The sequence below is a fragment of the Oncorhynchus mykiss genome, chromosome 4 (assembly GCF_057628025.1).
Source record: "Oncorhynchus mykiss isolate SJ-2025 chromosome 4, ASM5762802v1, whole genome shotgun sequence".
NCBI classification, from domain to species: Eukaryota; Metazoa; Chordata; class Actinopteri; order Salmoniformes; family Salmonidae; genus Oncorhynchus; species Oncorhynchus mykiss.
The window spans coordinates 28,035,065-28,046,117 of NC_143025.1; the positions used below are offsets into that span (position 1 = coordinate 28,035,065).

The following is an 11,053-nucleotide window of genomic DNA, read 5'->3' on the forward strand; positions in this document are numbered from 1 at the left end:
TAACATGTGAGGTTTGAGTAAATTGGTTAAAAAACACTCCAGGCCACACTATGAACGTCTAAACTAGATAGAAAGTGTGTTGAAATTATAATGGACCTATATATTTCTACATAACTGCCCTTTTTCATGCCCGCAAATAGTTTTTGACAAATCGGTCATAAAGAAATGTGTGGCGCTCCAGGCAAAAAGTTTCCCCGTTGATCTGAGATCGACTTACGTTTCAGTCATGGAAAACAGAGGAAACATTGAACCACACCTCAGACGGGTCTTCTAATGAATTCATTTGACCTTCTCTCTGTTTAGATGGAGTCAGCTCGTAAAGCGTGGGAGAACTCCCCCAGCCTGGTAGAGAAGAGCTCTCCTGTCACCTCCTCTTCTCCCATCACCTCCTGCACTTCCTCCTCCTACTCCTCCTTCTCCTCTGCCTCCATGCCTCAGATACCAGTGGCCTCCGTTACGCCAAGCACCTCTCTGACAGGTACTGTGTTTATTTTTCTGTCTGATTTAATGCTTTTTATACAATGCTTTTACACAAGTATTTGTTACATTAATACTTTTTTAAACAAAAATAGTTTTCCGTCTAATAAATGGATTGGTGGGCGACATCACCCGCATAAACTGCAACAGCAACCGTGTGTAGTGACATCTCCCCCCCCCCCCCCGCCCAGGTGCTGGGACCTACACCACGTCCTCTCTGAGCACTAAGACCACCACGGCCTCTGACCCCCCCAACATCTGCAAGGTGAAACCCCAGCAGCTGCAGACTGGATCCATGAGCGGGACCAGCTTCTCCCAGCTGAGCTGTGTGGCCCCCTTGCTGCCCCAGCAGCAACAGACTCCACAGGTCTACGTCTCCCAGTCTGCAGCAGGTGAGACCTCCAACACATCTGAAGCTTTTATGCACTTAGAGGTAATGACTAGGGCCGAGGTTTTTACCTAACTAGGTGACCTCACCAGGAAAAAGTGTGTACCTAGTTAGTTAGTGTAGCAGATACTACTAAACCTGAATGAAAACAGTTCTGTTGAGTGGGTATGGAGGCTTATTAGCTTTTTATGACGAGACAGCCATTGAGTGTTGTGCTCCTCTCTTGTCGTATCAGTGACTGCTGAGTGACCCTCCCGTTGGTATGCTAGCTATAGAACTGACTACAGTGCAGTACAGTAGGCCCCATAGGGAGGTCAGCTATTAGCGTCTATCAGAGAGAGAGCTGAGCCCACAGGAACAGAGAAAGGTCACTGCATTCACAATCCTTATGTGATCTGAGATGGAGACAGCTCTGCTATTACTGAAGGTAATGCTAGTGATTCAAATGTTCTCTGGTGAGTTTGTGAATTTAGGAGTTTTGATCCCTTTTCTCTTTCTCTCCCTGATTCTATTCTCTCTCTCGTTCTCTCTCTCGTTCTCATTCTCTCGTTCTCGTTCTCGTTTCTCTCTCTCGTTCTCTCGTTCTCGTTCTCTCTCGTTCTTGTTCTCTCTCGTTCTCTCTCTCGTTCTCTCTCGTTCTCGTTCTCTCTCGTTCTCGTTCTCTCTCTTTCTCGTTCTCTCTCGTTCTCGCTCTCTCTCGTTCTCGTTCTCTCTCGTTCTCTCTTTCTCGCTCTCTCTCGTTCTGTCGCTCTCGTTCTGTCGCTCTCTCATTCTGTCTCTTTCGTTCTCGTTCTCTCTCTCGTTCTGTCTCTGTGGGTTCTGCAGCCCAGATTCCAGCGTTCTACATGGACACCAGTCACCTGTTCAGCAACCCCCGCCTGGCACCTCCCTCTCTGGCACAGCAGCAGAGCTACCAGCCTAGACTCTCACAGGTAAACACTACAAGGATCTCTTTAATTTGCCTTAAAGCTTAAACTGCCCTTATGTAGCCTTACTCTCCCCTTATAAAACCTTATTCTTCCCTTGTGAAGCCTTATAAGGCCTTATTTTCTCCCCTCCAGCAGGCAGCGGTGCAGCAGATTCCAATCCCCATCTATGCTCCCCTGCAGGGCCAGCACCAACACACACACCAACACACACACTCTCACCAGGCCCAGCTAGGCCTCAGCACCGGACCTCCCGTCTCCCAGCCACAGGACCTCTTCAGCTCCTCACTGCAGCCTTACAGGTAACACACACTCAGCAGGATATGTTGATGTTTGTGTATTTATCCAACACTGCTGTTTGGGGGATGTGTAGTCACTGACTGGTAAGAGGTGTATGTGTGTTTGATCACACACTATTTCAACTCACTCCTCTGTCCTGTAGGTCTCAGCAGGCCTTTATGCAGAGCAGCCTGTCCCAGCCCAGCCCCATGATGTTATCAGGGCCGTCTCTCCACAGCTACCCTGGGGTTGGGGGCCCTGACCTGGGCAAGCCTCAGTCCAGCCTGGCCTACCAGCAGCCCTCCAACACACACATCCCGATCCTGTTTGAACCACAGCTCAACCAGCCCTCTGGCATGGGAGGATCCCAGCTGATAGACACACACCTACTGCAGGTATGGGAAAAGGTACACACAACGTAGCAGCAACGTTCTTATAACTGTTGAGTGGGAGAACTCATGTTATCCTGGTAAATGCTTGAGTTCTATGTGACTATACAAGAGCTTTGTAAGGAATATTGTCTTAACAACCCCCCCCTGTTCCCTCTCCAGCGTCAGGGGATGAGTCAGCATTCTAACCTGTACTCCGGGCAGGTGCAGCAACACGGACAGAGCAGTTACTATAGTAACACACAGTCTCCTAGCTCTGCCATGCAGCAGGTATACACATTTATTTACACACTTTCAAACAGATGATTGTCAAAACAGACAATCATGACATTGGGACTAACTCACCTCTCGCGCGCTCTCCTCTCTAGGTGCAAGTCTCTCTGCCGGGCTCCCAGCTAGGTCTTCCTAACTATGGTTCTGGGGGTGGCCAACCCCTCCTGGCGCTGCCCCCCACCCCTCCCCAAGCTCAGCCCCCCAGCCTCAGCCGCCAGCCCCCCATCTCCCAGCCCTACAGGGGTCCATTCGGGCCCGGACCCACACACAGCATGATGCAGCCTCCTTCCAGCAAGGTACACCAGGGAACCAATCAAAAGCTCTGCTTATGTGAGAGAGAGAGAGATGCTTGTTTGTATGTCTTCAAGCCTTATTATATTGCAGTTGCCTGTGTTCTGTGTGTGAGCATTGTGTTGGTGAGATGCTAGCAGTACATGACGTAATGTGTCTGCTCTGTGTGTTTCTATCCAGATGTGTGAGATGGACCTGAAGCTGTTTGGCAGTGGGATGGACATGAAGCCTGGAACTCCTCCTCACAGCGCTAGGAGCACTACTCCTACATCTAGTCCTTACAGGTAACACACACACTACTCCTACATCTAGTCCTTACAGGTAACACGCACACTACTCCTACATCTATTCCTTACAGGTAACACGCACACTACTCCTACATCTAGTCCTTACAGGTAACACACACACTACTCCTACATCTAGTCCTTACAGGTAACACGCACACTACTCCTACATCTAGTCCTTACAGGTAACACGCACACTACTCCTACATCTAGTCCTTACAGGTAACACACACACTACTCCTACATCTAGTCCTTACAGGTAACACGCACACTACTCCTACATCTAGTCCTTACAGGTAACACGCACACTACTCCTACATCTAGTCCTTACAGGTAACACACACACTACTCCTACATCTAGTCCTTACAGGTAACACGCACACCTGTTTATGAGTGTGCCAAGAGCTGATGTTTTGTTGTGTCTGGTCAGGGCCAGCTCTACATCTCCCAGCAGCCAGTCCAGTAAGATGAACAGCATGCTGTACCAGAAACAGTTCCAGCCCAGCTCTGCTGCCATGAGGGTCACACAGCACTTCCCTGGACAGTTCAACCCACAGGTATTAGACACACACACACACACACACACTGGAGAGGGATAGACCAGAGCCTAATACTGACCCATTTTATTAGAAAGAAATCCAAGGAAAAAGTGCTTGACATTAACACTTTCTCCTTCTATCTCTCTCCTTTCAGATTCTGTCTCAGCCCAACATGGTCTCTCCTCTGGTGCGCCCTCCCCCCCACACCCAACATGCTAACTCATTTGGTGGAGGGATGCAGCGTTCGCCAATGGGCCCACCACCCATGTCTCCCTCTCTGGGAGGAGGGCTGATGCCTCACCCCCGGCTGCTGCCGCAGCAGCAGCAGTTCCCCCAGCAGCACCTCTCCCACCCCCCCAGAGGGCCTCCTCCCCCCCTCGCACCTCGAGGCCCACCAGGACCCAGAGGCAACCAGGCAGAGCAGGACCTCAAGGTATAGTACTGAAGGGTTATGGGTACTGTAGTGCAGATGTCTTTGAGCTCTACATGTGTGGTGATCTCTGTACAAGCGTGTTTCTTCGGCCCTTGAGTAACCCCAATGTGACACATTTTTGCTCTAGTCCTGCTTGCTGAATAGTTGACTGGTTGAACCTGAATGTGCCTGGTGGTGAAATCCTGATGTATCCTAAATGAATCCAGCAGTACGACGTGATTGATTTGATAGCTGTATTAACTGGTTGATCTCCTGTCGGTTCCTCAGGCGAAGCAGCGAGCCGAGGTGCTCCAGTCGACTCATAAGTTCTTCTCAGAGCAGCAGCTCAAGGCTCCGTCAGTCTCCAAACCCTCTCGTCTCGACCAGGGGGGATGCAAACCCCCCCTCGACATCCTGCCCCCCAACCACCAGACCGTAGGAGTCGTGGAGCGCCCTGAGCCCGACAAATCCTCTCTGTCGGTGGGCAAGCCCATCCGGACCGGCCCTATCAAGCCCCAGGCCATCAAACCAGAGGAGGGGAAGTAGAGCCTCAACATTCTCCACAGAAGGAGAGGTGGAGAAATAATCCAGCTGCTCCACTCATTCACACAATCACTCGCTCTCACACATCACCCGTGCTGTTGGAGAGGGGGAGGGAGAGAAAGGGAGGAGAGGTGGGGTGTATAAGTCTGAATGAGAGGGCTACTGTGTGTGCTCCAACCTCCCACCTTTCTCTTCCCCTCTCCTTCTCTCCTGTCCTCCACTATTGGGGGTCTGTGTGTTTTCGGCGGAAGACAGCGCCGTAAGCTGTACTTCAAATGTCTACCGCGATGGTAGAAAAAGAGGGAGCGAAAAAAGAAAAGATATGAGATTCGCTGCTGATTTTGCCATTTTTTTATAGCTCTATGATTTCAGTTCCTTTCCTTTTCTCAGTTGAATCACATGAAGACAGGGCTCTCCTTTTTGTTAACAAAAGAATGTATCAATCTTTTGTTTTAGTAGTTGAACAATCTTATTTAAAGCGATGTCTTTTAGTGAAGCACAGACACGTTCTATTCCCCTGTCTGTCCTCCTCCCATCATTACTAACACAGAGCTATGTGAGTGTGTACAATCTCTGCATGATCACCACACACACCTTCCCCTTAGTGCTCAAAGGTTTCACCAATATTACTTCAAGAGAAACTATGAAGTAATTCAATTTTTTTGTTTGTTTTCCTAGAGAGGAAATGTAAGATGCAGCAGTTGATTGCTTGATCGATTGAGTTATTGATAAGTCTGCCTTCCCTCCTGCTTTCTGCTCTCATTTCTTTGCCTGACATGGTGGTGTATGGGGGTGTGTGTGTGTGTGTTTTTGTGTTTTGCGTGTTGCACACATGGGCAGGCTATTGCCCGGTTCTCTGTATCTTTAGCCAAAGTTTGAGCAGCGCAAAGATGTCACAGAGCCTTTGGAAATCCCCGTTTCTATGGCAGCAGAGTGGAAGGGGAGTTATTATGGGTTGTCGGTAAACCCTGAATCCAGTCTAGGGATAAGTCTCACACACTCCCCTCTTCCATTTCCCTCCCTGCCTCCCTCAAGAGTAAGGAGAGTAGAATACACCTATAATACACTCCTCTACCACCGTTCACACACCCATCCTCAGTGTCTCTCATACACACACTTTACTGTCGGGCACCCTACCCTGCTGCTACTGACAGAAAGAGAGAGTGAGTACTGGTGCCCTTAGCCAGAACACACAGCAGGAGAGGGCTAGAGAGTGGGGGTTTAATTTTAAAAACTGTAGAAACAGAAAATCATTCAGTGTAACCCTCACCAAGAGGAAACAAGACTGACCGAGAGGGGGAGGAAGAGAACAGCATGAGAAAAAAGCCTCCAGAGTTGAACTGTAGTCTATGGTTCTGCTGTGTTCCGGGCGGAAGGACAGGTGTTAGTGTTGAGAGGAGAGCTCGCCCCTGTCTTCTCCTGTCTCTCCAACTCACTCAGTCTCACTCAAGCCTACACCGCTCACTCATCTCGGGTTTACCATGGTGAGAAGGGTCCTTCAGAAATGTACAGTAGTATGCTCCCCTAGTGGGTAGGGGGCTATGGAGCCAGTTGCCCCACCCCACTCTAACCAGAACATGGAATGAGAATTGTGTAGGAGGGAGTGGTGGAGGGTGTGATCATGATGATAATTAGTTTAGTTTTACTTGTACAGGGGGTACATCGCTGTATTAAAATATGTACGGTCTTATTTACATTCTTGGTTTGGTTAAAGAAACTAATAAAATAATATGCTGTTAAAAAGTGAACCTGTGACTGGTAGTTTATTCTTCGGTCTTAACTCATAATTCAGTCCAAAGAACCAACGTGTGGTTGCAGATGGCACCACTAGATGTCAGTATCAAGATGTGAATATCAAGATTAATACCGTAGGAGGGAAAACGCAACATTTACCCACAGATGGGAGCCAGATGTCTCTCAGGATGCATACATCTGACGCATCTGTTTAGAACTTCCACTCACCACAAAATATAGTGAGGAGGGGAAGTCCAGTGGCGGGAAGTGGGAGAAGAATGAAGCTTGATAAATCTTCCCGACATTCAACACATTTTCTCATCAATGGTTCCCAAAACTAGAGTTTGTTAAGAACACTGCACAAAGTTTTGTAGACTTTACCCTTTGCCAAAGTTTCCCTCCAAAAAATTGTTTAGGAGTGCAAGGGAAATTTGTATTGCATGTGCGCACTTCACCGAGAAGGCGTTCCCTAACGGAAATATGCAAATACATGCTAACAGTATCTCACTAGCTTGTGCTCGTCTCTGCCCTCCTTGCTTGTTCTGCCCACTATGCTTCATTTGCTACTGTTGGAAACAACACCAATGAGATATCTTGGGATAGTTACCAGTGTCTTTGATTTACCTAAGATCAATGTGGACTGTTGAGGCAGCCTTATCTCATAGTGGCAGGTAGCCTAGTGTTTAGAGTGAAAGGTTGCAAGATCAAATCCCCGAGCTGACAAGGTAAAAATCTGTCATTCTGCCCCTGAACAAGGCAATTAATCCACTTTTCTCCGGTAGGCCGTTGTAAATAACAATTTGTTCTTAACCGACTTGCCTGGTTAAATAAAAAATAGCCTAGACGTAACATAGTAAATGTAAATCCGGGACACTCAAATTAGTATTTGTTACGTTTGGTATGGTTACTTAAGGCAAATACGAAAGGAGGATGGTTGGTTGTATAACGTGAATGCCTAGCAACCCAAAGGTTGCGCGTTCGACCCTTATCATGGACAATTTTAGCTAATTAGCATGTTAGCTAACCCCTAGTCCAGTTAACATTAGCCACCTAGCCAACGTTAGCGACAACAAATTGGAAAAAGTAACGTAACACATACGTTTCGCAAATGTATAACATATTGTACGAATTGCGATTCGTAACGTCATATGAATTGTACATTTTGGTCATCCACAAATGAATGATATGTATTGTATGTTATATACAATAAATAACATGCGAAACATATACTGTGCATGAGGAGTGGATTGGTTTTATGTACCGAATAATACGAAATGCTCTGAGACCAGGTTGGTCTTTCTCGGGCAGAAACAACACTGCTCACATACACTTTGCATCCAGGGAGGGAGGAAAACCCAGAGGCCAGGATTTAGTAGGAATGTGGATGATCTCAACTGTTTTTCCCCATTTCAGTCCTAATATTGCCTCATGTTGAAGTGATTCTCCAACAGTCTGGACCCGCTTCATTCAGGAGTCCCTTTTACTAAAACATGAGGTTTATGAGACAATGTTGGGTTAAACCAAAGCTTTTATTCATCACAATATTTTTGAAGCTGTCAATTAAAACTATTGTACTCAAAGGGCTCTGGACATAAGTAGGGAATGGGTGTAATTTGAGAAAGCGCCATTGTAAGAGTCAGGTGTAAATTAGCAGCAGGCAGGGTGAGGTCTGGTATGTTCGGAAGCCAACCCCAGAAAGAGGGGAAGTATTCAGGAGGCTAGGACAGACTCACCTCTACACCACGTCAAACTCTCTCTGCACCCCCGGTGGCCTAACGATGAAGAGAACCCATGAAGACGGGTGGTATCGCTCTCATTCCTCTACCTCTCTCCTTACAATTAAACACAACAGCGTTCCTCATTTCCTGATTCAGTGGAAATACTTCTGTCTCCCGTCCACCCACGTGTATGTTTGGAGAGGTACCGGTAAACATGTTATTGATGATGTCTGCTTCTGAAGGCTGAGGCGTGAGAAATCATGCCTCTCCTTCCTGATGAGGAACCAGCCATCAGACACACCAGTCTGGTCACTTACACATACCAGGAATGACTGACTGGAGGGACTTTCACACTGCATCCCATTCCCTGCTGTTTATCAGCTACGACAAAGATGAGTGATGATGATAACACTGTTATAACACCATGCATTGATTCAGCTGTCAGCCAACAATAATTGAGAAAATGCTCCAGTCAAGTTAGTTACACAACATCTATCCAGGTACTGCTATGTGGAGAGAGCATTCTAGGAATTGGGAGGGCAATGGCTTTCATGGAACTCTGTAAACATTATGAGCCTCAGTCCATATAAATATTTCTGTGAGGAGGCTAGTAAAGGTAGAGAATCCTGTTAAACACAATGTAATCACTGGACTTACATTAGGCAAGCCACACAGACACATCCAGCCTATGTTAACATCTGTGTGTGTGTTTGTGCGCACGTGCATGCTTGAGTGAGTGTGTCACATCTGCCTGTCTACATAAATACCTGAAATTAAAGTAACTGTCCAGCGTTTCCAGATTTCTATGAAATATGACTTATAATTAATTACATTATGAGTGAAATGGTGTGGGCGTATCCAGTTCATTAAAAATATGAGTGCTAGTAGACCGCTGATTGGCCAGCTCATCCTCCTAAAGGAGTATGACATCATACTCTATAAGAAAATGAAGCATTTATGAACTTTTAAAAGTGAGATTTTCACTGGACAATTACTTTAAACGTTGTTTACTGTGTGTTTATCATAGACTGTAAAAAATATATACAGTACATTGTTTTGTTTGGTGTGTGTTTTGGCATAGAGTAGAATATATGACTACTTCTCCAATTGAAGAGACGATCTGTTTACTGCCATGTTGTGACTGAAAAAACACACCACCGGATAAATGAATTAACAGACATTAACCCATGATGAAAAAAGTCAAATGGAAAGTTTTATTTCCCTCAACACCTTCCATTTTACTGTTAGTGATTATCATTGACAGACTTTTTTCAGATTTAGAATGGGAATGTGTTTTGGTACATAGCAGTCTTAAGTAAGGACATAATTTCATATTGAGTATCCTACTCAGAGCCGCTAGGCTGTGAGAGGACCTGTGAGTGCTCATGCATCGGCCATAGCCTCACACACTGGGGCCATAACAGGGCTGGAGATAGGGGGGCTATCATGTTCCCATGCCAATAAAGCCCCTTGAATTGATAGGGGGCTAGGGATATAACACCACAGGGAGGGGGGCTAGGTATATAACAGGACTGAAGGAGAGATAGGAGGGCTAGTGATAAAGTGCGCTTCAGAGAGATATGGCTTTGACCTCTGCTGACCTCCAGGTCAGGAGGAAATGTCCCAGTTATCTTGTAAAGTGACCAGTGATTCCATGTCTATGTACAGTACATGGGGCAGCAGCCTCTAAGGTGCAGGGTTGAGTACCTGGGTGATAGATGGCTAGTGACAGTGGCTAAGTTCAGGGCAGGGTACTGGTTGGAGGCTGGCTAGTGACAGTGGCTAAGTTCAGGGCAGGGTACTGGGTGAAGGCTGGCTAGTGACAGTGGCTAAGTTCAGGGCAGGGTACTGGGTGGAGGCTGGCTAGTGACAGTGGCTAAGTTCAGGGCAGGGTACTGGGTGGAGGCTAGCTAGTGACAGTGGCTAAGTTCAGGGCAGGGTACTGGGTGGAGGCTGGCTAGTGACAGTGGCTAAGTTCAGGGCAGGGTACTGGTTGGAGGCTAGCTAGTGACAGTGGCTAAGTTCAGGGCAGGGTACTGGGTGGAGGCTGGCTCTTGATGGCTATTTGACTGTCTGATGGCCTTGAGATAGAAGCTGTTTCTCTCTCGGTCCCAGCTTTGATGCACCTGTACTTTCCTCGCTTTCTGGATGATAGCGGGCTAAACAGGCCGTGGCTCGTCCTTGATTATCTTTTTGGCCTTCCTGTGACATTGCGTGCTGTAGGTGTCCTGGATGGCAGACAGTGTGCCCCCGGTGATGTGTTGGGCAGACCGCACCACCCTCTGGAGAGCCCTGCGGTTGCGGGCAGTGCAGTTGCCGTAACAGGCGGTGATACAGCCCAACAGGATGATCTCAATGGAACATCTGTAAATGTTTGTGAGGGTCTTAGGGGCCAAGGTGAATTTCTTCAGCCTCCTGAGATTGAAGAGACGCTGTTGCACCTTCGTCACCACACTGTCTGCGTGGATGGACCATTTCAGATTGTCAGTGATGTGTATGTTGAGGAACTTGAAGCTTTACACCTTCTCCACTGCAGTCCCGTCTATGTGGATGGAGGTATGCTCCCTCTTCTGTCTCCTGAGTTTGACTCTGAATGGTTAAACCCTTAGCCTACAATTTCCGCACACCCGCAGAAATCGAATTAACATAATTTAAAAATCCCCATAAAATCCGCCTGTTTAGCCTCCCGAGTGGTACAGCAGTCTAAGGTACTGCATTGCAGTGCATGAGGCATCACTACAGACCCAGGTTCAATCTCAGGCTGGGTCACAGCCGGCCGTGACCGGGAAACCCATGAGGC

General features: G+C 47.4%; 1 protein-coding gene across 10 annotated transcripts in view; it reads left to right on the forward strand.

Moving 5' to 3' along the window:
• The window catches only part of prrc2c (proline-rich coiled-coil 2C), a 50,137-nt gene extending 43,588 nt beyond the window's left edge, over nt 1–6,549 (forward strand). For 3 of the 10 annotated variants that reach the window (XM_090231682.1, XM_090231683.1, XM_090231681.1), the window contains 11 exons: nt 304–478; nt 669–869; nt 1,691–1,797; nt 1,897–2,093; nt 2,234–2,477; nt 2,622–2,729; nt 2,828–3,028; nt 3,204–3,307; nt 3,738–3,864; nt 4,001–4,279; nt 4,547–6,549. In XM_090231682.1, the coding sequence (XP_090087808.1) occupies nt 304–478; nt 669–869; nt 1,691–1,797; nt 1,897–2,093; nt 2,234–2,477; nt 2,622–2,729; nt 2,828–3,028; nt 3,204–3,307; nt 3,738–3,864; nt 4,001–4,279; nt 4,547–4,804 (2,001 nt within the window). In that variant the 3' untranslated portion in view covers nt 4,805–6,549. The remainder of the gene's footprint in view (nt 1–303; nt 479–668; nt 870–1,690; nt 1,798–1,896; nt 2,094–2,233; nt 2,478–2,621; nt 2,730–2,827; nt 3,029–3,203; nt 3,308–3,737; nt 3,865–4,000; nt 4,280–4,546) is intronic. The other 7 variants (XM_090231685.1, XM_090231684.1, XM_090231687.1 and 4 more) reach the window with 7 other exon arrangements.
• Nucleotides 6,550–11,053: the final 4,504 nt, after the last annotated feature.